The 27,784-nt window shown below is 39.0% G+C and overlaps 2 protein-coding genes across 37 annotated transcripts in view; one reads left to right on the plus strand and one right to left on the minus strand.

Annotated features, from left to right (window-relative positions):
• cox11 (cytochrome c oxidase assembly homolog 11 (yeast)) overlaps positions 1 to 27,784 on the minus strand; it is a 368,290-nt gene that overhangs the window by 335,733 nt on the left and 4,773 nt on the right. For 27 of the 35 annotated variants that reach the window (XM_069893135.1, XM_069893153.1, XM_069893156.1 and 24 more), the window contains exons 3-6: positions 7,227 to 7,299; positions 6,383 to 6,524; positions 2,125 to 2,217; positions 775 to 1,158 (exon numbers count right to left, since the gene is read on the minus strand). In XM_069893135.1, the coding sequence (XP_069749236.1) occupies positions 775 to 1,089 (315 nt within the window). In that variant the 5' untranslated portion in view covers positions 1,090 to 1,158; positions 2,125 to 2,217; positions 6,383 to 6,524; positions 7,227 to 7,299. The other 8 variants (XM_069893126.1, XM_069893127.1, XM_069893129.1 and 5 more) reach the window with 8 other exon arrangements.
• On the plus strand, positions 5,384 to 27,377 carry rbm41 (RNA binding motif protein 41). Of its 2 annotated transcripts, none has more exons than XM_069893115.1 (8): positions 5,384 to 5,926; positions 11,924 to 12,043; positions 15,299 to 15,491; positions 15,841 to 16,045; positions 19,131 to 19,549; positions 22,462 to 22,609; positions 24,082 to 24,231; positions 24,360 to 27,377. In XM_069893115.1, the coding sequence occupies exons 1-7, from the start codon at positions 5,880 to 5,882 to the stop codon at positions 24,180 to 24,182; spliced, it is 1,233 nt and encodes a 410-aa protein (XP_069749216.1). In that variant the 5' UTR covers positions 5,384 to 5,879; the 3' UTR covers positions 24,183 to 24,231; positions 24,360 to 27,377. The 2 variants fall into 2 exon arrangements, with proteins under 2 accessions (XP_069749216.1, XP_069749215.1); XM_069893114.1 differs by having other exon boundaries at positions 5,385 to 5,926; positions 27,160 to 27,377.

The following is a 27,784-nucleotide window of genomic DNA, read 5'->3' on the forward strand; positions in this document are numbered from 1 at the left end:
AGGGAATGTTGCTGAGGTCTCCAGAAGAAACACAACTTTGGAAACTGAACTGGCAAAAGTAACCGTGTTTAAACAAAAATCTGCAGATGCTGTGATTGCAGTTTACATGAAAGTGCTGGAGAAGTTCACCCACCATTTTATACAGATGCCTGTCTGCTTTTTGCTCACACCTTGATAAAGGGCTTAGGCCTGAAACGTTGGTTACGTATTTTGGTGCATGACTCACTGAGTTTCTCCAGCAATTTTGTGCAAAAAAAGCTAACTTTGTTGGTGTTTTCACTGAGCTCTTCAAGGATAAAAACACATTCTCACATCTTTTTCCAACTCATTGATTTATCTTTTTTTTGTTTATAAATGCAATACAAAACAAGTTATAAACTTTAAACCATTGTATATACTGGTACACAGCTCCTATCCAACTCTGTGTTTACACACTATCTAACCTCCTTCACCTTCGTAAAATGGTTTCTGTTGGTTTTGACAAGTCTCTGGTCTGAGATCTAAAGTATTAGAACCTGCTCAAATTGTTATTGTGTGATGCTAAGGGGATTGTGGAGGTCTTGGTGAGACCAGTGCTTTATCAGTTACTTTGTAAAAGTGTTGATGTTTTAAAATCACATTGTTCACTTCTAAGTACTAATTTACAACAATAATTTTAAACATTAAGTATCAAATAAACATTATTAACACTAGTTAATGTCTCCTTATTATGTTAGCTTTGCTACAAGCCAAAAAATTTGTTGTATACTGGGGCCAATACAAGATTTCACTGACCTGACAGTAAAGTCTGTAGAGAGGTACAGCAGCATATGATATGCCAATCATTCCAATTGCTGTTGCTGCTATGTATGTAAGTACAGTTCTATTCCTCTTTCTCCATTCCTCTTCCTGATTTCTAGTGAAGGGATTAGGACCCTTCAAACTTCTCAGTGGCTGCTGAGATGTCAGATTTTTCAGTTTCTTAAGGGTAAACCGTTGAAATGTGGAATGCAATCTTGGTAAATGAAACTGTGGTAGCCTTCTTGCACAGGCTTTACAAGAGGGCACCATGTAAAGTTTTGAGAAGCTTGTCCAACAGGACCAAAGCATGCCGATAATTAACCAGGTTGCAGTATTTTCTTTTTTTCAATGCTAATAGGCTGCAGTTTCTGGGAAGACCTGCAATAAATATCAATTGAAATTAAATGTAAAAAAAATTTCTATAATGCATTAAGAACAAACAAGTTTGGTTATTGTATTCTAAATGCTGAGTCCAATGTTAACTGGGTGAGGAAGGTGCCTATTTTTCTACCTTAATTAAGTGAATTCTTATTAATATTACTTCTGCATAACTATCTTGATTTACATTTTCCCGTTTCTGAAGGATGAAAGATTGCATTTTCTTTCTCCTGAAATCAATGTACATTGTTCCCCCTCTACTGGCTCACAAATGCTACTACACTACTGGCAAATGCTACCCACATACCAGAGTATGAGAAACAGGGCAAGAGCAAATGGCGAATGTAAATCTCATTGTCTCAATCCATCAATGTTTTGCAGATATCACTTTGCTCATATTATTAATTGCCAACACCATTATATACAAGTATTTCTTCTTTGGCTTGGCTTCACGGACGAAGATTTATGGAGGGGTAAAGTCCACGTATATATTAGCATAATAAATCTCACTAAATAAAATACTGAACAATTCAACATCAAATTCAGACTGCGGCTGATGGAAGGTGGAGCAACAAACAGCTGGACATACTCAGAGAATTGAGCAGCACCAGTGCAAAAAAAAAAGAAGCATCAATGTTTTGCGCTGGAACTCTTCATCAAGAACAATTCTTTTTCTCCCCTTGATGTTGCCCAATCCACTGAATTCCTTCAGCAAATTATTTGTCAAATATTGTTATTTTTTGGCAATACATGCTTGCACATGTCACAGACAAGAGAACCAGAAATGTCTCTTTACAAGATTTAAGGTGAAACATGCAGCCTCTTCCATAATTAGGACTTCTGACAAGAATTTATTTAGCAAGAACATATTTTAATATAGCTTCTAATTTTTTTCTTTAGTTACAAATGTAATTTACTTTTTTCAACAGCTAATAATGGACTGATATTCTGCAGCAAATGTCTCACCTTCTGTTCAACGGAGCATTTCCAGGGCACTCTGAGAAAGCAACGATATGTTTTCCACAATCTCTTAAGGGCAGGTGCAACGACACTTAGAAGCTTGATAGTAAAAGAAAAGCCATTAGATGAGGACACTATTCAGCAGAACCAACACCCCCAGTAACAACTCTGCATCACAGCTACAGTGAACAATCTACAAGATTAACAACTATTCTCAACTCATGAGGTGGATGTGACTGAACACCACACTGCTCCAGGTGACACATTATAAAAGTTTCCTTAATGACTACCAAAAAAGTAAATTCTCTCTATCCAAACAATGCAACATGACAGCTTGAACAGTTTCACTACACTTTCATGACCAATGCATCAAAATCTTTAAAACCTCTTCTTTAAAGCAGAATAGATCATTGTTTGCTCATGTTATAGCCAAGATAATCTGAAATGTCTCAACAAAATTCAAAGTGAAACATGCAGCCTCTCTTCCACAATTAGCAGTTCTGGCAAGATTTTTAGTATGAATATATTTTAATATACTGGTAATTTCTAAATTTTGTGGAGTCCAGTGATTTAAGATGACAATTTATTATCATTGTCTCAGGGGGAAATGTGAATGGGTACCATGTATTTGGCTTGTCAGTAACATCCTCTGAAATGTATAAAAATGTGAATACAACTGAAATGCACAATGAAACAATAGGTTCTCTTCTCTCCATTCAAAATATGCTTAAAAATCTCCGACAATCTGCCGTGTTGTGTCCGTTTCGTTGGATTTGCCATCTTCTGACATTATTGGTGACGACTATCAGGAATGACAGTTCTCCTCTGTAGATGATTTTTCATGGCTGACAGCACTTCTGGCATAAAATCACGTCCTCTTCAGGAAGACTAAAAAATACTGCAGTCATGGCTATTTTAAAAAAATGTATTTGCAGAGGGATCTTCCTCAGGTTTGCCAAAAGGAAAATCACTGTAGGGCCTTGTGACCTGCCTCCTCTCAGCCACTGAGGAGATTCATTCAGATTCCCAATGCAGATTTCATTCATCCGTTGAGGTCCAACTGATGAGATCTTAATTAGGTGGGATATTCAGAAAAATTAACATCATCATACAGAATTTTTGTCAACCTCACAAAGTACTTTTTCTTCATCAACTAGGAGTCGATGGAACATTGTTCTCAAATATGGTTGTCCGCAGATACATGTTACCCTTGTAATGAGCCTAACAAGCTACTTTGAAGCTAACCCAAAACATATTGGCCAGGCAAGGCAGTCTAATTATACAAAACTGCACTTAAACAACAAATCTAGAGACATGTTCATGACGATAAAGGCTGATTCTCAATCTCGCTCACAGCAATACTGTGTGTTATGTCCAGCAAACTTTCTAATGGTGAAAGGATGATCTATCAAAAGAATGGAACACTCTTCAGCCTTCATCACCTCCACTGCCAAACCAACCTTAGTTATTAACAAATGTTATGCGCGTGTGCACTCCCAGAGATAAAAGAGGTCCAAATTAATGTTGATTCATTCAGTAAAGCATTCAAGATGATGCACTTTCCATGAAACATCCAGAAGACAAACATCTTTTATCAACTGTCGGACTCTGGCTTTACCTTACTCTTAATTTAGTCTATGTGTGGTCTGAGTCCAGCATATTCTTTGAATGAAGTGATAGGAGAAGGTATTCGGTTCAACAGTCAATTTATTACACAGCACAAGAATAAAGCTTAACAGAGCTCTGGGTCAGTCGTTAGTTCATAGGTCACCTGCACACCTATTCCCCAAGACTGACCCCTATTGTCCAGTTGGCTGTTTATATAGATCAACCTTATCATACAGAACAAAAGTTGTCTTCCTTTGCTAGATCTTTTTGCATAAGGGTTATCACAAGTCATCTTCTGGTTTGCAGATATCTGGGGTGTAGCGCTCCCATCTTAATCCTCCAGGCCAGACTATCCTGTTGTTTTGATCAGAAATTAATTCATCCCCAGATATTTCTAATCACCATTCTGTTCCTGTCTGGCCAATTTCTGCTGTTCTCTTTAACACCTCCTCATGCTTTAATCTTCCTCCTAGACTGGTTTTCCATTCCCTTTGTTTCTTGCAGGCTATTCTTTGTTCTGGTCTGGCCTGTGTCTCCTGTGCTACTCACCACCTCCTTCAGTTGAGCATTCCTCCCAAATCGTTTTATGCATTTCTGGTGCCTGCCACATTGACCACCGCCAGTTGGCTGATATCGCCTCAAACCCTGCATCTTGGCGCCTCACAGTTCGGCGGGCAGCAACCTCCTTTGAAGAAGACCGCAGAGCCCACCTCACTGACAAAAGACAAAGGAGGAAAAACCCAACACCCAACCCCAACCAACCAATTTTCCCCTGCAACCGCTGCAACCGTGTCTGCCTGTCCCGCATCAGACTTGTCAGCCACAAACGAACCTGCAGCTGACGTGGACATTTACCCCTCCATAAATCTTCGTCCGCGAAGCCAAGCCAAAGCAAGATTTTGGGAGCAGACAATTTTGCTCAGCCAACTTTGCTCCATGCTGTGATTGCCACTTCATCACATTCCTCTTTTTCCCTGAACCATGCAGTAAATATAAAATTATTAATTAATCATTTCTTTCATAATGTTTTAACTCCTAGATTCCAACACAACCTGTCCATGCCAAGCAATGCCACCCCTGACAATCACAATCCACCACAATACACTGGAAAATGTGGTTCGTCCTCCATTTTTCAGAAGCCATCGATGACATCGTTCACGACTACCTCGTCTGCCAGCGTAGCTCGGGGCCAATAGAGAAATAGACCGTTTGCATACCAAACGAGGCCAACCTCATTGCCTATGAGGCAAAATTTATACCAGCCTTCTTGCATGCTTCAGAGACGTGGACTGACAGTCAGGACTTCAAATTATTGCATAAATGTTGCATTACATTTTCCAAATGCAATAGCAGCTCTGGTGAAACTTTGTTCTCTGCTTGAAACTCTGGTCATATCCAGCCAGCTCCAATAAGGGGGCATACTTGACACTTGATCACTGAACTAATGAATTCCAGCTCAGCAAGCAATTTCCAGAGAACACAGAATATCACTCTCCAGATTTGACCTTTTACAACCCTGCAGCCATCATATTGGAGAACACTGCTCTTGACTCCACGGACGTGGCAATCATATCATCCCATTCCAGTCTGGGGCTGCGCCTGTCTGTCCTCAACCGGAAACTGAAATGGTGTGATCGGCGTGTCCATGGCCAAGGGACAACGTCCAGGGTGGACGTCATGCAAATGCTCAGAGCAGTGGAACTCACCCTCCCCTCGTCCCACACCGACAGGCCTCCCCCTCGTCCCACACCGACAGGCCTCCCCCTCGTCCCACACCGACAGGCCTCCCCCTCGTCCCACACCGACAGGCCTCCCCCTCGTCCCACACCGACAGGCCTCCCCCTCGTCCCACACCGACAGGCCTCCGGCCGACCGGCGCCCATCCCTCGTCCCGCCGCGGCTCCTCACCCCAGGAGACAAGACCCCGAAGGCCTGTGGGCCGGCCGGCCTGCGCCTGACTCGCCGACGGCCAGTGGAATCACCTTTTTGGTGAAAGGGCTGCTCCCTTTCGAGGGTAACTGAACAGTATCGGATATTTATCGTCACGAAATAACGATTGGCCCAGGCACTACATCTCCAAGCTGTTCTGCGGTCGAGACGCGCGTGGAGTGGGAAGACTACAGATCCCAGCGTGCCGAGCAGCGGCTGGACGCATGCGCACCAGTGCCCGTTATTTTGTCCGTGCGGGGAAGATGCGTAGGTAAGTGAGAGCGACCAAATATAGAGGGTATTGATTCGGATTTATATGTCACAGAGGAATTGGTAATGGGACAAGGTGTCAGCACGACAAGAGCGGGTTATTAATTCTGATTCGGCTTGAGGAGACTTGCTGGATTCAGTGATAGAGAAGCCGAGAGTCGGAGGAGAGATGGCCGCCCGTGCAGAGACTTGGGTCGTCAAGGAGGGGCAAGAAAACGTACCACGGCTCTTTGGGCTAACAGACCTCGGTCAACAATGACCATTTGCGCTTTTCCAGCAACTAGAACGGGATCTACAGTTTAAATCCAGACTATAGACCATTAAACACAAAGCTTTCCTCATCCTCATCGTTGAATTTCCCTTTCTTTTGTTCGCTTGATCAAATTTGATTCAGAGGGGCTCTGTCCAGAGACCTGAGCAGACACATTCATGACCTGATTCCCCCCAGAGGTCCTACCTTTCTTGCTGGAAGCGGACGCTGCGTGTATGATTGGCGAGTCCAAGGTTGGACGTGCTCGTCATGTACTTCAGGATTTATTGTCACCAACAGATCATGAAACTCGGGTCATAATAATTCAACATGTTTCCATCATCTCCACCTGGGAGAATAAATGAATGATTGGAGATGTTAAAAATGTTAATCTGGCTTCAGAAACAAAAAAAAAAGAAACTGAGCCACTTCTACAATGGGAGGGAGGAGGTCTTCTAGATTGGCTAGTATCAAATAAATTAGTGGTTTCCATCAATATATAGTTTTGGTACCTTGACTCTGGGAAAGAATAGAATACATTCACAGGAATATTGCAGCTAAAGAAGTTCATTGTGAATTTATTTTGCAATTGAAAATCAAGAAACAGATATAGGATGTTAAGAATGGAACATCGAAAACACATCAAATAAGGCAATATTTGTAGAGAAAAAAAACATTAATGTTTGACCTTTCATCAAAACTAGGAAATTTAAGTGAAACATGTTGAGTTGCAGAAAGGGGCCATGTAGTAAAGTGTTGGGTATTCATATTGATATACTTCAACTCAATATAAATTCAAGTTTTTCAAAAATTAAATTGGAATCTATAGGTTCATTTAAAGTAACTTTCCTTTTCCTTACGACTTGTTCAGGTTCTTTTTTTTTGTTCTGATGAAAGTTCAACAAACTGGAATTTTAGCCATTTTAATAAATGATGTTGTTCTTCCTTTAATTTTTGTTTTCACTTTTGTTTGGTATGTCTAAATAAACAATCCTGATTCATACACATAAATTCACTCACACTTAAGAGGCCAAATAAGAGTAATGCTTACATGTCAATGAGAAAGCTTATCCATGAGAAGGAAACTTTCACCGAGTCTTTTTGCTTTTGATCTCTGCTCCGTTCTGCACTTTTCCATAAAGAAAATAATTGAAATGGTGTATTTGGTATACATACAGGAAAGGTTCTGCTATATACCTGTTACTTTGACCTGCATTCTGCTGAGTGGATGCTCAGGTTCCCTCTTGTTCCAGACTCAGTGTGATTTTGCATCTGCCACACAAATGGCCCCCTCTGTGTTGTCAGTAGTGAAAATTGCATTAGCTGGGCAAGCCAGGATGGTCACTTCCCATTTTGCAGAATAAATTTTAACAATTAACCAAGCCCTACTACCCCTTGTATTCTTTCTGTCAAATTTTTCAAGCTTTGAGAATTCATCTGTACACCCATGTCATTCAGAAGCATTAAAAATAGGAATTAAAATCACTTTAAAAAGACTAAATAAATAGAATCAATGCAGCAAACACAAATAATTAAAAGGAATATAGACTTAATTTCTTGACAACTGCAAAATATCCATAAAACATTCTTGATTGGGTTTCTGGATCTGTGTGTGGAAGAGGTTATATAAGCATATTTTCTAGCATAAATATGGGAATTGAGCATTGTGTTGTCCCATTTGATTCTGTGGATTTCAATGACTGTATCCACTAATTCACCAGCTGGAATCTGTCAGCAACTTCAGAAAAAATGTATTTTGATGTGGACATGTGAAAATCTTAAACTTTCCAGTATCTACAGGTATAGATGCCAACTGTATCCAATGTTAGCATTAATCAAAAAATTTCAATCCATTGTGTTCACTAAATATAAAATGCAATGAACATTGAAAATAATGCCAGTTTTATTTACTGTAAATCTCATTCTCACCATGAATAACTTATCTTTTATCACCTCTCATTTCTTACAAATCAAAGGTATAGCTATGGGCATTTTCATGGGTTCTAGCTAAACCAGCCGTTTTGATGGCTATATGGAATAATCCTTGTTTCAAATCTATCCTGGCTTCCTTTATCATCATGTTATAAAAACAGTTCATTTAGTCTGCCATAAGGCAGACAGATTTGCCATCAGCAAAAATTTCTGGGTGCCTCTTACAGTCAGAGAAAAAGAAGCAAAAGAGAGACCCCCAAAGTTACGGAGTGTCCATGGATTAGTCTCCAGCACCCCCGTAGCCACACAGAACACAGTCCAAGCCATCAGCAACCCAAGTTCCAGATTCAAACCTCCAGTACTATTAGGACCCTTGAGTGTTCTCGACACCCTCTTGCATCCTGGTTCTGATACTCCTTCAGTCAGTCTTGAGCCAGTCCAGCAGTCCACAGCCTGGTGTGAATCCTTTGACTGCAGTCTTCCCCAGCTGCAGCCAGTATGTTGCTCGCCTCAAGTCACCAACCACAGATCCTTCAATGGTCAGCATCCTGTGCGTCGACTCCTTTGGTTCTCCTTCTCAAACAGTGGGGTGGGGGGGGGGGGTGGTTTCCAAGTTTTCTGGTCCTGCTTCAGTCCTCTGCTTCCCTGGAGTCTGAAACCCCTCGTAGCTGCTGCCAATCATAGGTGCTGCCACGTTGGTCCAGGTCGACTCCTTTGACAAAACATTTAAAGGCTGTACGGAGGAGACAACAATCAGATGGGGCTGTTGGACCCTGCAGGGGAAACTCTGTATCTCCAGTCCACGCTCTTCGCAGGTCCACACCAATGACAGCGCTGCCATTACAGCATCTCTGGCAGCGCCTCCATTTTTATGTCTGTGACATCTGTTACATAAGTGGTTTTCAAACTACCCCCTAAACTCACATTCCACCTTCAGGAATCCCTATGCCTTAAGTGCTCTGTGGTTAGTGAGCCTGACATAAATGGGAAAATTTGTGGAGAAGATTGTGGTAAACAGCATCTCTTTGCATTTGGAGAGGCGAGGATTGATTAGGGAAAGTCAGCATGGCTTTGTGCATGAGAAATTGTGTCTCATAAATTGGAGTTTTTTTGAAGTAGTGATCAAAAGGATTGATGAGCAGAGTAGAAGACATTCTCTATTTGGACTTTAGTAAGACCTTTGATATGGTTCCACATTGTAGACTAGTCTGGAAGTGTAGATAATGTGGGATCCAGGATGAGCTGGCCAATTGCACTGTTGGCCTAACTGTGAATATTTTGGAAAAAATATTCTTTATATTCATGACCTTTTTTCTTGTGTGTTAATTATGTACATGGGATGCTGCAGCAAGTAAAACTTCCATTGCATCTGTACATTGTACTTGTGTAGATGACAAATGTTCATTAATTTGTTCAGATACAAAATTGGCTTGTTAGTGGAGGGCTATTTTGAAAGCCAGTGACTAGCAGTGTTGGTGCTGGGTCCATTGTTATTGTCATCTAGATTACTGAAGGGATGAGAATGTACTTGGGATGATCAATAACTTAGTACATAATATCAAAATCAATGGTATCATGGACAGTGAAAAGTGTTTCTAAGATTACAACAGACTTAATCCTAGATCATCTAGGAAAGTGGGACAAAGAATTGCAGATGGAATTTAACTCAAACAATGTGTGGTGTTCTATTTTGGGAAATTAAACCTGGGCAGATGTGCAATAAAAGGCAAGGCTCAGAAGCATGTTATTGAATGGAGAGACCAAAATGTACAAATGCATAGTTCCCTGAAAGTGAAGGGATGGGTTGGTTAAGAAGACATTTGGTCATGGCAATAAGTACAAGAATTGGAACATCTTGTTACGACTGTAAAAGACATTGGTGGGATCATATTTGGAGTATTCTGTACAGTTCTTGTCACCTAGCCATAGGAAGGATATCATTAGGCTGGAAAGGCCCAGAAAAGATTTTTAAGAACATCATTGGGAACTGGAGGGTTAGAGTTAAGGAGAAGCTGGATTGGTTGTGATTTCTTTTTCCCCCTGAAGTGTAGAAGACCTTCAAAGTTCATATGTATTGTTATGACATCATAGGATTCTACAGGCCAGGCAGAATTTCTACTTATTGACAGTGCAAAAAAGTGCTCTCAAGAAAAGATGTGTTTCTAAAAGAGAGAAATGTGAACAAAGAAATGTAAACAAACTGCAATGCAGAAAAATATTCAATAATAAACAATGTGTAAAGGAAAAGTCTTTAAATGAGTCTCTGATTGAGCGTTATTTAGGAGTCTAATGTTTCTGAACCTGGTGATACGGGTCTTGTGGCACCTATACCTCTTTCTGGCAGTAGTGAGAACAGAGCGTGTCCTGGGTGGTGTGAATACTTGATTTTTGCACTCTGTATTGATTTTCTCAATGGTGGGGAGAGTTTTGCTTGTGACCTATGGGGCTGTGTCCATTATCTTTTGCAGGGCTTTCCACTCAGAGGTATTGGTGCCCCATAGCAGGTCATGATGCAACCAGAGCACACTTTCCACTACACATCTGTAGAGGTTTGCCAAGATTTTTTGATGTCCTGAAGGAGTTGAGGCACCGACGTGCTTTCTTCACAGCGACATTAGTATATTGGGTCCAGGAAAGGTCCTCCGAGATAGTGACTCCAAGGAATTTAAATTTGCTCACCATCTCCACCTCTGATCTGACAATTATCACCTCTGGTTTTCTCTTTCTAAAGTCCACAATCAGTTCCTTGGTTTTGGTGACATTGAGTGCAAGGTTGTTGTTAGTTCACCATTTGGCCAATCTCCCTCTTGCATGTTGACTCATCATCCTTTTTTATTCAACCCACTACCATGGTATCGTCAGCATTTGTAGATGGCCTTACTGACATATATAAAATTATGATGTGCTTTGAAAGGTGAATGATCGTAGTGTTTTTCCCAAGAAGGGAGTCAAAATTTAGAGGTGGTGGAAGGGGAAAGATTTTAATGGCACCTGAGGGAAAACTGTTTCACAAACACTGGTGTGTGAAATGTAAGTGGAAATGAGCTATCAGTGGAAGTGATAGGTAAAATTGGTAGTACAGTGGTAGGTACAGTTACAAAGTTTAAATGACATTCTGATATGGTAATTGATAAAGATGGTAATTGATAAAGATGGTAATTGATAAAGATGGTAATTGATAAAGATGGTAATTGATAAAGATGGTAATTGATAAAGATGGTAATTGATAAAGATGGTAATTGATAAAGATGGTAATTGATAAAGATGGTAATTGATAAAGATGGTAATTGATAAAGATGGTAATTGATAAAGATGGTAATTGATAAAGATGGTAATTGATAAAGATGGTAATTGATAAAGATGGTAATTGATAAAGATGGTAATTGATAAAGATGGTAATTGATAAAGATGGTAATTGATAAAGATGGTAATTGATAAAGATGGTAATTGATAAAGATGGTAAGAGAGATGTGGGCCAAATGTAGGTAAATTTTACTAGCTCAGTAGGCATAGATAAGTTGGGCCGAAGGGCCTGTTTCTGTGTTGTGCAACTGAAACAGAGTAAATCTCAAGTAGAGTAGATTTATTTCTTTTAGCGATTTATAATGTGTTCCATACTTACATTTTGTATGGCATTGATTTTAAATAAATATTTTTTGCAATGTTTTAAAGGAAATTTGCTGATGAAAATTTATACATGACGTTTATATATCACTTTTAATTTTTATCCCTCAAAGAACTAAGATAAAAAATGAAGAATTTATTTGGGTCTTGATAATTAAGATTTGTATTGCCATTTTGTTTAACACCATTTAGGGTTAGCAGTCGTATTTGTTATGATGAAGATGTTGAGCCAGAAGATCTGGAAACCGAGGGAGAAAGGCAGTTACAAAACCTGTTGAAGCACCAGCTTGACACAACAGTGTCACTTGAAGAGTAAGTACATTAGAATGTAACAAAAAAAATCTTCTGTTTGAATGAGTAACATATTCATGATTTTGTTAATCTTTTCTGAAAAGTAGCTGCCAGAATTGAACACAATACTCCAATTGTGGTTGAACCAAATGTTTATAAAAGTTCATAATTTCTTCTTTGCTATTTTACTCCATGATTAATAAAGCCAGAATTCCAGATACTTTATTTCCAGATACTTGTTCCCAAATTGCTTTGCTGTTGTATTACTTCTGGAATTGTACCCTTTCATTTATATTGCCTCATTTCAACCTTCCTACCAAATGATAACAATTTGCATTTTTCACAATTAAATTTGATCTCCTATCAGCTATCTAACCCACTACCTGGGTATATCTTGAAGTCAGTTACTTTATTCATTATGTCATCAAGATTGATATAATTTACAGATTTAGCACTTGTTCCTGATACACCCAGGTGCTAATCTTCAATATACTTCATTAAAAGAGCATCCCAACACAAAAAGCCAGGGAACTCCATAGAATACTTTCTCCTGACTACAAAACAAGACTCCATTTTAAATTCTGTATCTTGTGTTAATTAATTAACTTATCTGCCACACGGACTTCAGTGTGTTACTTAGATTTTTCATTATCCAATGTCTTTTTAAAGTCTAACACTGAGGCAAACAAAAGAATTTCAGTAATGTCAACTTTTGCTGAGATTCTAGCAATATCTTCCATGGTACCTCAGATTTGCTATTTGTTGATTTCCTTTCTGATTTCTGATCGGGCCATCTCTCATCTTGCAATTTTTTTTTCTATCTACATGCCTATAGTATATTACTGATTCGCATTTTATATTTGCTGCCAATAAATCTCTCATTACCTTATTTATTTCTCTTCAGAATTTATCCTCATTCTTATTGCTTACGTTAACCAACTTGTATCTATTCTTATCTTTTTTGTCATCTCCATTACTGTGGCTCTACTCTCATGAGGGTACAGCACAAGATGAAATAACTTAATTTTTAAAGGCATCTGTTCAATTACATTTTTTTTTCTTCCAGGCTTTGATTTGTTTAAAGTCTTGTATTCATTTATGGATTGTGAAAATCACTGGCAAAGCCAGTATTTATTGCCATCCCTAATGACTTTGTGAATCAAGAGTCTTGCTAGGTCATTTCAAAAGACGACCAAAACTCAACCTCATTAGTGAATATGAAGTCACGTAAAGCCAGACTTTCATGGACAGAAAATGTTTTTCCCTAACAGATGTTAGTGAAATAATAATGCAGAGTTCACGGTCACCATTATTGACACTTTTTTTATTCCAGATGTTGCGGCAGCTACACTGCTAACTGAAATAACACACAACCAGACGGGTTGAGCTCAGTGAGCAGAACTGATTTATTGCAGGCTGCCTGGCTGGCCTTATACTCCCAGCCCGGACCTGGCTGAGAACCGCACTGGGGGCGTTGACGTCACGTGGGTCCCCAAGCGCGGGCTTCTGACCCCAGTGCGGAGGTCGAAGGGGAAACCCCCGACGGCACCATTTTGGCTGGCTGCCCCGCCACGTGTGTAACAAGCGGGGCCGGTTTGCCTGCCTAACGGCATGCCGCCACACAAATTTATTTAAATGGTTAGCTTAGTGATTAGCTCAACAATATTACAGCCCCTGGATTTGAATAGCTCCTGTGAGGAGTTTGTACTTTCTCTGCATTAGATTTTCTCTAGATGTACTGGTTGTCTCCCACTTTGCAAAAAAAAATATACGGGATTTTAATGTAATTGATGTACTTGGACAGCACATGCTCTTGGGCTGGAAGGGCCTGTTACCATGGTGAATCTAATTTTTTTTAAAAATTGGATTTCAATGCCTTTGCAGCTGTAGTTGTATTTGAAATGTTTCAGGAAAAAGGATTATCTCAAAAATTTACCCACTCTACTATTCTTACCCTGTCATTCATAACTTTCTGACTGCTCCTTTTCTCCTGTACCCAAATTCTTTAAAAAATATACAATTCTGAATGGGATTCTATGATTATTTGAAATTTATTCATCAAACATATAAATGAGTTTCACGTTAGACTGGACAACAAAATTTTTCAAAGGGTTTGCTTTCTGAAAAAAATAATTGGAGATTATGATAGCTTCAAGCGAAAAACAAAGGGCAACACGGTTGGCATAATGGTTAGCACATCTTTACAGCATCAGGAATTGGGATTGCTGTCTTTAAGGAGTTTATTTGTTCTCCCCGTGACTGGTTTCCCCCCCCCCCTCCCGGGGGCTCCAGTTTCCTCCCACTGTTCAAAACATTCCAGGGTGTAAATTGGGTGGCACAGACTTGTGGGCCAAAATGGCCTGTTACTGTGCTAAATGTCTAAATTAAAATAATTTCAGATTTGCTGCATCACATAGGAAGTTGGAGAAACATTAAATTAACTTTTTTTGAATTTAGCATGTTTAATTGCATAATGATGCTGACATTGCGTTTGTTCACTGACCTAAAAATGTTTTGTTGCTCATTTTTGTTCGTTCTCAGCATTTGATGCCTCTCATATCAACATGTAACAATAGTCAAGAGTTTCGAAAACTCTTGAACCTTTTAATTTAGAGGGCTTTTGTATGCGTGCATGTATGCATAAGCACCACAGATTCACAGCAACAACCATACATAGCACGCATATTTACAAACCCATAATAGTGGATCCTCAAGTGGATAAACTTCATGGTTTGAAAAGAAAGAAGAACACTTTGAAAGTGAGTGACAAACTTGAAATAATTAAGAAACTAGAATGTGGTGTAAGGAATACATCAATATGTGATTAAACAAGCCATAGGGAAACATACGACATCAGAGAGTCTACAATTTACAAAATGAAAAAGGCTACTGCAGAAAAGTCCATAGAAATTAAATTTGTGGAACAGAACCATAGCTTAAGTATTCAAGACATCATATAGAACCGTGCAGAATAATCTCATCACAAAGAAATTTTAAAGTTGTCAACAAGGTAATATACAAAAGTATTTAAAGAAAGCAAAAAAAAAGTATCAGGCAGTGCAGCAGATGCAATAGAAGCTGCAAATTTTCCATTCACGAGCAGAGCAGCTTGAATTTTAAAAGTACTGCCCAAGAATCTGAAAATCTGGACCGACCCAATCACCAAACAGTCCAAATTTTCAGACTTCTGCTGTATGCTCTTTTTTTAAAACCTCCTTCTTTATTGCTGATCTGCTACTGCTTTTATTTATTAACTTAAGTTTCCCTTTATCATAGATGTATAGCTAAGAAGAAATGCTTTACTCCAAGTGCTTTATACAAGCCTTTTGGGGAGCAAGCAGCAGGTGTGTTGAGCCTGTCACAATTCCAGACTCTACAGGATGGAGATGGGGAGATTGCTGCATTAAGAGACCTTGGACTTACTGACAGAGAAATCCAACTTTGGCAAGAAAGGGAATCTCTAGTTAAGGTGAGGTGTGTTTGTAGTGTTTGGCAAAACACATGCAGGTTTAAATTAAAACTTGCATTTTTAGCATCCAAGCAGGCTCTTGCAGATTATTACCCACATTAAAAGATTGCTTTTGTTAAAATAATATATTTTATGTCAATATGCTCTGCATACCTGTAGGTACATTTTTATTTAGAAAAATCACATGTATCATGACCTTACAAGATGTGGAAAATCTATCATGATGTACTTAAGAGTAATAGCTTTTAACCAAAATATAAGATATTATTCAAAGTGAAATCTGACCATCAGTGATTGAAGGATTAATAATGTATAATTGTTCTTTAAAAGCTTTTCTGTTTGTTTACAGTTCTCAGGGCTTGGAGCAGATCCTGCAGCTGTGCAGCAGAGACTTCATGCCATTGGAGAAAAGATTGCGGAGCGCCAGCGACTTCTGTCATTGCCACAGAGATTTGCAGGAAGTAAACAGTTGAACAGAAGAGAGATGGAGATTGAAAAAGCCATGTTCCAAGGAACTGACCGACACACTTTTCTGAAAGCACTATACTACCAAGGTATAGATTTTGATCATTAAATAAGTTTAGAATTTACCTTCTCTTCATTTTACACAATCATTCCCTAGGCAAGAGAAAGGAAACAACCTGTTCCCAAGTTTGTTTAGGGAGTTAAGTAAGAATAGGTTGGTGTAAAATGCCTTTGATTCTCTTTTTTTCTTTAAAAAAAAGGAAATAATTGGCTTGTTTGCTAACTCAGGGTTTGCTATTCTGTAGAGCAGGGCACAGGAGCTGTAGAACCTTAAAGACCTGGTGTATTCATCTTTAATTTCCGAAAGAACTCAAGCCCCCCCTGCTTCAGTTCAGAGGTCAGAAAGCTGTGTGTCATTTAATGTTGTTCTTTGTAGCCAGTTTTGTGGTCAAAAATATTTGATGTTCTTGTTCTATTTTAATACTTGCAGACCTGTTCTGTGAATTTATATGTTTCTATGATGATTCTGATTTGTAATACTTATTGTTCTGTACCCTTCCAGAATATTTGTGACAAATAAATGGCAAATTCCCAGAGTAGTGGACACAGAAAATGGTACTGTATGACATTGTGCCAGTCATCGTCTGAGTGCTGACGGTTAATTATGTTTTTTTTTGTAAGTTTCTTTCTCTCCCAGTTTTAGTTCCTGAAACTCCTCAACGTCGCGCACCTTCCCCAACTGTAAGCATGGCTTGGAGTACTACTTCCAGAGCTCTGCCAAAGTTACTACAAAGGACAAGTGCACGTTTTTGGTTTCCAGTTGCAAACAGCCGCTTTGAGATTTGAAGTCCACCATGGGGAAAGTTGGGAATAAACAGCCTTTGAGCCATACTATACTATGCTCATCGTGTAGCATGGTATAGCACCAAAGCTGTTGGTTGTTTGTTTTTAATGCCCATAGTGCAAGCTGCCTATCTGAGTTTGAACATCTAGAAGATGTGAGCAGAAGTAAGGCACTTTAGCTGTGAGAGGGAAAGCAAATTGAGTAACAAGCAAGTCTCGCAGCTGTTTATTCTGGAATGGCTTGGGTAGACACCTTGGAATAGGCTGACAGTCCTGTCCTCATGATTAGGGAATGATGCGTGGCGTAGAGGATCTAATTAAATGAATAAAAATGGCTTGCAACGTGGTATTCAAGAAACTGCCAAGTTGGCTTTCTGTAAATGGGGCAGATGGTGCTATTTTCTGTCAGTTTCCTCAGGCATAATTATTTTCTTCCCTTGCCATTAAATTGCTGTGCTATCTAAAAGAATTCTATTCTCTGTCAATTCCATGTCCACAATTGTATAATGTAAAAACACAATGCTGGAGAAATCAATAAGAATAAATATAATACTTTATATAGCAAAGATAAAGAAGCATAACCAATGTTTTGGCTTCATCAAGTGTAGGCAGGTGCCTGAATAAAATTTTGGGGGGGGGGGGGTGGGGAAAAGGCAGGAAGGAAGAGTACAGGCCTACAAGCAAGAAATAAAGGCAAATTAGGGAGGGAGAGCACAAGAAATCAAGGGTGGGAGGGGGGGATGGAGAAGGAAGGGGGTGGCAGCTGGAAGAAAAGAAGCAGAGGAATAGGGAGAACAAAGATTGGTCTCACAGAAACCGGAGACATGGATGTTAATGCCATTTGGTTTGAGAGTGCCCAGACAGAATATTAGATGTTGCTACTCCAATTTACCAGTGGCCCTGATTTCACAGTGCATGAGTCCATTGAACTGGAGTGCAGAATTAAAATGTTTGCTCAGTGGGAGATCCCGGTCATTGATGCAGACTGAGTGAAGGTGCTCAGCAAAGCGATATCTCAGTCTGTGTCCAGTTTCTCCGATTATAGAGAAGACCACACACATCAGGAGCACTGCTGAATGTGGTAGATGACTCCCACAGATTCACAAGTGAAGTGTTGCTTTACTTGGAAGGACTGTTTGGGATCTCAAATGGTACAGGTGTAAGCACAAATGTGGCACATCCTGCAGTCACCGGGGAAGATATCAAGGGCATGGGAAGGGATGAGTGGATGAAGGAGTCATGGAGGGAGTAGTCCCTATGGAAGGCAGAGAGGGGATGTGTCTGGTGGTGGGATCATGTAGGTAATTTATATTTTGCTAAATAAAGAACACTGTTTGACCTGCTGAGTTTCTCCAGCATTCTGTTTTTACTTCATTCACTGCATCTGCAGACTTTTTTGTGTATTTCATACCTTTATATGATCATTAGTTCAACATCTGGTTGTGGAGTCAATTTGTCAGAGGAAAAATTAAATGGATAAGAAAAGACTGTACTTTGTGTGCAAGAGAAAGTTTGTGGTTTTGAGAAGACTATTTATTTTGTGTGTGGCTTATCCAACCTACTATCCAATGTAATTAAATTCCCAAAGTTTTTAAAATGATATCCATCATGGATTTTTCTAAACATTTATCACTCTTTTGAACATCTATTTGATTTGCTTATTTAATTCTAGTGAAACTTGTTCACACTGGTGTTGAAAATGAGGGAAAAACAATTCATAAATATTTGCCACTGTTCGATGTAATTTTTATTAATTTTAATGCATCATTGTGCAGTTATGAATTCTTCAGTTATTATGTCCTTATTTACATTGTATTAATTTCAATTGCATACAGTACAGCATTCAGATTAACCAACATTTAAACAAATGTGTTGTGGAGCAAGGATTTGATGACCATTTTCCCTTGTTTTAATAGAATTTCTGTTGAGAGTCTGAACCAATACATGGCACCAATTTTTGTTTATTCATTTAAGGGATGTAGGCTTTGCAGGCGGAGCCAGCATTTAATTGCCCTAGAGAAGCTAGTGATGAGTTGCCTTCTTGATCTGCTGCAGACCAAGCAGTTAATTTTTCTGGTGTAATTTGTGACATTTGAATGGAACAAGAATCATCCTTTGGCTAGTGCTGTATGCCACTGTGATATTCAGACATTGGGAGGAGGGGTGTAAATCCTATATCCATCATCTCAGTTCTAGAGTGTACATGGGTCAAATAGAAAGGATAGAGTTGAAGGGAGTAGGCACTGATTTAAGTGAGCACTTCAAAATGCCAATTTTGTTTTTCCTGTTGTCATGCTGTGTGTAAGTATGTTTGTATTGTTTCCACTTTAGATGAAAAATACATTAAAGATCAGAGTGATCCAATCAACCAATTGGAAATGATGTTATTAAAGTTCAAAAATGATCATGTTGGAATGGAAGAAAATCCAAAAAACAGGCCAGGGTCTTCCTCAGAAATATCTTCCACAGCAACAAGTGAAGGAGTTGGTTTTGGAGAAATGACTGGCCTGCTTATTCCACCACAAAGTGAGATCAGTGTTGTTGACCACTATGAAAACCAGAACACCAAAAAACTTTCTGTTAATTTGCCTATCAGAACCCTACCCAGCACTGGTTACCAATGTCCTCAAAAAATTACCCAGCAAGTGGAAGCGGTTTCAATAGAAGAGATCCAAAGGAACAAACTTTCTGAAGAGGAAATCAGAATGATTCCCAGATTTTCAAACTATAATCCTGGACAGCCGAGCAGGGTATGATATTTGTAATTTGCTGGAATGACATCCTTGATGATTTTGTTTGAGGGAAAATTGTTCATGTCAAGAAGTCTTTGATGAAGTGAACTTCCCAAGCAAGAGTCATGATTTTCTATTATTACTGAGAACGATCTTGAACCACCTTTATGTTCAATTACTAAAAACTAAAATGGTCTGGAATTGAACCTTTTTTTAATGTTATTAAGGATCCTTTCTCCTGAACCTTTATTTTGAGGTTGTGTCCTTACATTCTAGACCAGCCATTCACAACCTTTTTTTGGCTATTACCTTGGGACTCTCCTCAAAATTCATGGATTCCGTTCCCTTCCCTGTGAAGCAGTGAAGTTTAGTTGGTTCTGTACTTCACTCCTAAGAACTAAAAATATTTTTAAAGTACTCAACCCTTCTAGCTTTACAAACCAATTCATCCATGTGCCTGTCTAACAGGCTCTTAAATGTCCCAATGTTTCAGCCTCCACCATCATCCCTGCCAAGGCATTCCAGGCACCCATAACTCTCTGTATAAAAAAAACTTTTCTCTAATGTCTCCCCGAAACTTCCCTTCCTTCACTTTGTACACGTCCTTTAGTGTTTGTTATTCTTGTTCTGGGAAAAGGCACTGGCTGTCTACCTTGTCTATGCAGCCCCTTTCACACTGCCAAACCTCCAAGGAAGTAGGTAAACTTACTGAGCATGCTCTACTCAGTAAGCCATTCACACTGGACCATGATTTACTTCGTTCATTTGGATCTCTTGGATCCAAGGAGGACCACCACCTCCAGTGGTAATGTCACGAGTGATGTATTACATACTAACATGGCAACAAAATCATAGTGGGAATAAAGCACACAAGTGCTCAATGTATAAAAGAATATCTACCACATTGGGCTTCAGACTGTTCAAACTTAGGATAAACCCACAGACCAGCTTGTCATTATTCCCTAAACAATAGAGTATAACAACTATTTCCATAGCATTATATTGTATTAGGTATTACAAGTAATTTTGAGATGATTTAAAGCACAGGTACATGCTGACAGCTCCTGTAAAATATTACTGTGCAGTTATATTTCACAGAGCAGCCAATGGAGCTGTCAGCGCGTACCTGTGCTTTAAATCATCTCAAGATTACTTATAATACTATCAGACTGACACACACATGCACTAACGTTACTAATGGTACCCGGTAGAGCTGGTTGAACATTCATGCCACCTCAAAATGATTAACAAGTTAACTCAGCCCCCCACCAAGAGTCAGAGCCCGGTTTATTTTTACTCACCTTGCCCAGTTGGGACCTTTCACACCGCCAGATTATTCACTACAGACCCACTAAATTGGTTGGTTCAACCCACTTGGCAGTGTGAAAGGAACTAATAGCTTATAGACCTCTATTAAGCTTCCTCTCATCTTCTTCGCTCCAGAGGGAAAAATCCAGACTCCACTAACCTTGCCTCATAAGACATTTTCCGATCCAGGCAACATCTGGGAAATCTTCTCTGCACCTTTATCCATAGCTTTCACATCCTTTGCATAATGAGTCAACCAGATCTGAACACAATACTCCCAAGTACGGTCTCATCAGAGATTTGTAGAGTTGCAACATGACCTTTCGTCTTGAACTCATTCCTCCTGTTAATGAAACCCAACATCTCATAGGCCTTCTTAACTATCCTATCAACCTGTGCAGCGACCTTGAGAGATATGGATTTGGACCCCAAGGTCTCTCTATTCATCCACACTCTTAAAGTAACTATTAACCTTGTACTCAGCCTTCTAGTTTGGCCTTCCAAAATGCATCACCTCACACTTATCCAGATTGAACTCTATCTGCACTTTTCTGCCGAACTCTGCATCCTGTCTATATTCTTTTGTAACCTACGACAACCTTCAGCACCATCCACAACTCCTCCAACCTTAGTATCATCTGCAAATTATTTATCCATTCTTCTGCTGCTTCATCTAGGTCATATATAAAAATCACAAAGAGCAGGGGCCCCAGAACAAATCCATGTAGAACTCCGCTAGTCACTGACCTCCAAGCAGAATACTTTCCGCCCACTACTATTCTCTGCTTTCTACACGCGCCAATTTTTTTAAAAAACCACACAGCCAAGGTTCTATGGATCACATGCCTCATGACTTTCTGAACAAGTCTCTCATTGGGAACCTTGTCAAATGCCTTACTAAAATCCATATAGACCATGTCTACTGCCCTACCCTCATCAATTTCTTTCGTTACCGCCTCAAAGAAACTCAATTCGGCTCGTGAGGTTCGACCATCCCGTCACAAAGCCATGCTGACTATCCTTGAGTAGACTGTGCTTTTGCAAATGCTCATAGATCCTCTCCCTCCAATAGTTTGTACACCACTGATGGAAGACACGCTGGTCTATAATTCCTAGGATTCTCCCTATTACCTTTTTTTGAAATAAACAGGGTGACCACATTTCCCATTCTCCCATCCTCCAGCACTTTCCCGATAGCCAAAGAAGACTCGAAGGTCATAGTCACTGCCCCAGCTACCTCTTCCCACACCAACCTGGGGTATATCATGGGTGGCCTCAGGGTCTTACCAATCTTCCTTAATCTCCACATCCTCAGCACATAAGACTGTCCTATTCCAACCTCACCCTCATCAAGGTCCTTTTCTCTTGTGAACACTGAGCTAAAGTATTCATTTATAACCCCCCCCCCCACCCCCCCCAACCAACCTTCTCCACACAGTCCCATCACTACTGAGATTATCATATGATTTGACATGAATGAGCAATTTGATTAGGACAGAAAATTCTATTTTTGTGGTCAGGATGATGTGTTTACTTAGCTTATAAATGTAATCCATATTGCACTGTTGTACAATTCAAATTTGCCATTAACCACCACTTTTTTCCCCTTTTTTTCTCCTTAGGTTCTGTACTTGAAAAATCTGAATCCAAAAGCAACATTGGAAGATTTGTTTTCCTTATTTATTTCTTTCCAACAAAAGGATGGCCCTCAGCTACTTTTCCGATTACTGACAGGTCGAATGAAGGGACAAGCATTCATCACCTTCCCAAGTATGTGTGACTATATACTAAGTGAGCAAATCTTTTAAAAGGTTATCACAGTGGTGCATTTTTCATCAAATTTCAGAGTAAATTTTAATGGATTATAACAAGGATTTTAAAAAAGGTTGTATTAAAATCATGACTGGTAGATCTTACTCCTAATGAAAAACCGAATCTCTCCTACTCAGGGAAAAAAGATTAAGCTGCTTTAGTGTACATGCATAACTGATAACAATGTCACTGCCATTTACAGATGGCATTTTTTTTGTAATGAATTTATCACTAGAGAATGCCAAGATATTTTCTAAATTTCATACACAATAGGAAATACTTGTAAATTTTTTCTGGTCGTGGGGGGAGGTGGGGGAGGGGGGTAGAGAATTTGGGGCAGCATGGTTAGTGCAACACTATTATAGCACCAGTGTTGGGACCGGGGGTTCAAATCCTGTTCTGTCTGTAAGGAATTTGTACGTTCTCCCCATGACTCTGGGTTTCTTCTGGGTGCTCCGGTTTCCTCCCACTATTTGAAATGTACCAGGGTTGTGGGTCACTTGGCTGTAATTAGATGGCATGGGCTTATGGGCTGAAATGGCCTGTTATCAATGCTGTATATCCTCAACATCCATTGGAGCGCTTTCATCCCTAATGTCGAAGTACTCGAGATGGCAGAGGTCGACAGCATCGAGTCCACGCTGCTGAAGATCCAGCTGCGCTGGGTGGGTCACGTCTCCAGAATGGAGGACCATCGCCTTCCCAAGATCGTGTTATATGGCGAGCTCTCCACTGGCCACCGTGACAGAGGTGCACCAAAGAAAAGGTACAAGGACTACCTAAAGAAATCTCTTGGTGCCTGCCACATTGACCACCGCCAGTGGGCTGATATCGCCTCAAACCGTGCATCTTGGCGCCTCACAGTTTGGCGGGCAGCAACCTCCTTTGAAGAAGACCGCAGAGCCCACCTCACTGACAAAAGGCAAAGGAGGAAAAACCCAACACCCAACCCCAACCAACCAATTTTCCCCTGCAGCCGCTGCAACCGTGTCTGCCTGTCCCGCATCGGACTTGTCAGCCACAAACGAGCCTGCAGCTGACGTGGACTTTTACCCCCTCCATAAATCTTCGTCCGCGAAGCCAAGCCAAAGAAAGAATGTTTAAATTTAAAAGTCCCTTGTGATTGAATACATAAAAACTGCCATGGAATAGACAGCAATTTTAATCTGTGCTAAAACCAACAAAGCCTCTATATCTCCTGGTATCTAAATAGGAGTTGAGCCCAAGTATTTGCTCTGATTACTAGTTGACTCTGGCTGGAAATGTTGTTTCTGTAAACATAATGAACTTGATCAGATTTTGTTGAGATACTTGCTGTGGTCCAATGCCGATACTTATCAAGATCTGTCCCTGAATATGGTAGATTATTATTTTTGCAGCGAGTTGAATGTTATTTCATCTTAATTTTTAGTTTTCTCATTTCATTTTAGGTATCGAGTTGGCAATGGAAGCACTGAATCTGGTGAATGGCTATAATCTGATGGGCAAGCCAATCATCATAGAGTTTGGGCAGAATCGATCTGACCAATGACCTGTACTTTCAGAACAATGACCAAAGGAAGGAGTTTCACTATAATGAGGTGGCTATCACTCAGTCCAAATACTTTACATATCAAAAAGTGCCATGCCCTACCCTGTCCTAAATAAAGATATTGAGACATTATAATGCATTAATTTTTAATTCTTGAAAATATTTTTTTTAATTTAGGAGGTGAAAATAACTTCCTTCTCTGGATAATTAAATCACAAGCAAGGGAATAGTTTAAAGAATCACTTTTGGCCTTGGAGTGGAAACTGATGTGATATTGAGCCATTTTGCACAGGGAAGTTCAAGATTTAGTCTCTCATAATGAACCCTAACGACTACAGTTGAATGAACCTTTCCTTTGATGGAGTTGTACACGCATAGAGCTTCTGCTTTTACACCTAAACAGTTTCAGTTAAGTTTACTCATAATTGAAACAGGAGGTCTCAAATGAAAAATAGATCTTCATGCATGATATGAGAATCCTGGATAAAGTCACTGACTCAGGAGAAGAGGGAGAAAAAAACTACAACTCTGTGAAAAGCCATATCTTTAGTTCAGGAAAAACAGGTTTATAAAAGTGTTCATCCTGCTTCTTTAAAAATCACACTTTCACAGGTTTTTAACCAATATGATGAGTTTTTTTTTTGTTTAAAGGGTTATGGATTATTTTAACAAGTTAGATTTTTTTAAAAATCTCTCGGTTAGAAAAATTGTTGCTGAACTTCATTGGCGAAAATAAATTCTAATAGAAGCTTTTATGGAAAAGCTTTTGATACACTTGCCTGGTTAGGTATAAAGATCCAATAGAAAAGCAGACTAAAGAATACAGAAATATATTGGTGCTTTTTGCAGCCTAGTTAGTTCCAGTTTTCTAGCTTTTCCATATCTGGAAAGTGGTTTCCTCCAATCTGGTTTGTGTGTGTTTTTCCCAGCACTTCCATCGACTCGAAGTAGAACAAATTCTGACCACTCCCAGCAGGTGTACAATGAGGGATATAGGATTGAAATATCCAGTTCATTGATAATTTTTATAGATGAGATAAAATTAGCTTAACTTTAACATAACATTGATGATAATGCCATTAAAGACAATCTCAATGTCCGGAGGTGATGATTTTAAGTGATGAGACAGTGTTTAAAAGTGCAATGATGTGCTGCATTAAGAACTCAATCAAGCCTGTTCTTCAATTTGCGACACAGCTTTCTATGTCAGTCAAAAACTGCTGCAAAAGGATAATATACTAATTCTCCCAATGTTCAGCTGAGGAATGGACCAATTAACTTAAAATATTTACATAAAAATGATGAAGTAATCCTCTATTCCTGGGAGTTGTACTTAATGCTCATAAATCTCTGGAGAAATATATGATGCCAAAAAATGTGTACAAATTATATACTTGGAGTTGATCTTTGCTGCAGTCAATTCAAACAATGTCATCTGTCAGTCGGTCTTAAACCTTGTATGTCTATTGGATAAAGGATGATTAATCTCCTATCTCTTTGGTCTCAAATCTAGGTTATACCCTTATTATTTGTGCAAAGTATAGAAACAATTGAATTGCACTTTCTTAGAGAATAAGTAATTAATGTTCTGAAAGTTGCCAAGAACATTATTATCTCTACAACAAGCAACTGAAAAGACAATTAATAATAACCCCAGGTTTCTGAAAGCTTAAAAAAAATCTACTTCTCATGGTGGCACTGGTAATTTTTCATCCTTTATATTTCAAAATAGTTCTACATAATTATTCTTAATCTTTTAAAGGTAGGTATTACAAGTTAAAATATTTTATTTTGAATTATGGATCTGGTGCTTTATATACATTTGGGTTTTCAGTCAGTGAGAAAGAAATTATCAAATAGATATCAGTAATGAAGCAGCACAGGAGTTTTGTCCTGATCAAAGATTACATTGATACTCATTAGAACGGTCTTGGAAATAGTGGCAAAAAAATGGCAACAGGGACAAGAGTTATATTTGAAGTAAAAAAAATTAGAAATGTAGGCTGCGTGTGTGTAATCTGATAAATTCCAGGCTATAACCTGATGATTAAATAATTACAATTGCAAACATTACAAGCCATTTGTCTCTTGTTTATTAGTAAATATTTACAAGTATAAAATAAGTTTTTTGACCAAAATTAGCCTAATTTCTACTGTGCCATTTTTACTTTCCTCTTAGATAAATAACTAGTTAATAGGGAAAATCTCAATAGTTGGAGTTAGTTTGAAGTACTGGAATTCTGTGATTTGTACTTCTGCAAGTGACACAACACATGGAAGTTTAGTATTTATTAACATGTGTTGCAATATTTCTAGACATCACACTAGGAATACTGACTGAGCCCAGTCTTGCTGAGAGCTTCCAGCATTAGGCTGGGGAAGATTTTACTAGTTCCTTATCAGTTGAGTCTGATTTTGAGACCCCAATAATTTAAATGGGGATTCTAGCCCTGTTAATCAGGAGACAGGATTTAAAAAAAACTTTAATGTTAATTACATTTTAACAATTCAATTTGAAATAAATATTTTAACAGTCATGGCTATTCATGCTATTAAAAAGCTTTACAGCTTTATCTAAAGATGAAATTGTACTCGACATTTTGCTTTCTGTCCAAGTTGATCAGGGGTTCCCTGTGGGTGGGAATCTTATTGATGCTATTTCAGCCCAGCTGCAGAAGACTAGCAATATTAGCCATCCATATCCAGTTCATAAGTACAGGCACTGGGCCAGTACGATTCCAGAAGGAAATAATTCAGAATGTGGGGCTGAAATCAGTACTGTAGATACTGTACTACAGATGTTAGGCTCTTTGTTTAGTGTTGGAGGGAAAATCTTGAATGGAGAACTGTAACTTTAAATATAACATGTATTTGTATTAAAATGTTGTGGATGAAAATGCTGGAAATTTGAAATATAAAAAAACCATTGAAACATTTGGAGAAACCTGAAACATTAACTCCGTTTCTCTTTCCACAGATACCATGTGACCTGCTGGTGTTACAACCATTTTCTGTCCTTTTTTAAATCTTTAGTATTTATTAGCTTAGTTTATTCAACAAATTTAATGTTGTGGGAATTTTAGTAGATTTGCATGAAACGTATCTTGGTCATGTTCCTGTTTGGCTGAGCAAGTAAGATTTTTGGTGCATATATACATTGTACTTTTGTATACAACAATAAACTCATTATCATGATCCAGGGATTACATTTATTTCAACTAAATTTGCATGAGGTGGATGCATTTGGATAAATTCCAAGGAGAAGCCCAGTGTTTCAAAATTCTGAGAACAGAGTTGAGAAAGAACACCAACAGTTTAATTTTCTGCCATATTAAGGTAAAACAGTGCATATTGGCTTTCTTCACATGGTATAATATTTCTAGTGATGCAACTACCACATTGTTGTATGAACACTGAAACGTGAACAGAAGGTGGTCTGGTGCTAAAAAAAATCTGAGTAATTTGGGTCGAGCAGCATCAGTGGGAGAAAAAGATGGTCAACGTTTTAGTCTTCTAAAAAAATTTTGGCTGGAAACATTAACCTTTTTTTTCCTTCCTTCAATGCTGCTCGACCAGAGTTCCTTCCGCAGATCCTATTTAGC

Source organism: Narcine bancroftii, chromosome 8 (genome assembly GCF_036971445.1).
Source record: "Narcine bancroftii isolate sNarBan1 chromosome 8, sNarBan1.hap1, whole genome shotgun sequence".
Taxonomy (NCBI): Eukaryota; Metazoa; Chordata; class Chondrichthyes; order Torpediniformes; family Narcinidae; genus Narcine; species Narcine bancroftii.

Bases quoted from the DNA above. Each gene is read 5' to 3' on its own strand.
- rbm41 (XM_069893115.1), top strand. From the start codon at position 5,880: ATGCGCACCAGTGCCCGTTATTTTGTCCGTGCGGGGAAGATGCGTAG. The intron at 5,927-11,923 runs GTAAGTGAGAGC...AACACCATTTAG, and splicing joins CGTGCGGGGAAGATGCGTAG to GGTTAGCAGTCGTATTTGTT. The intron at 15,492-15,840 runs GTGAGGTGTGTT...GTTTGTTTACAG, and splicing joins AAAGGGAATCTCTAGTTAAG to TTCTCAGGGCTTGGAGCAGA.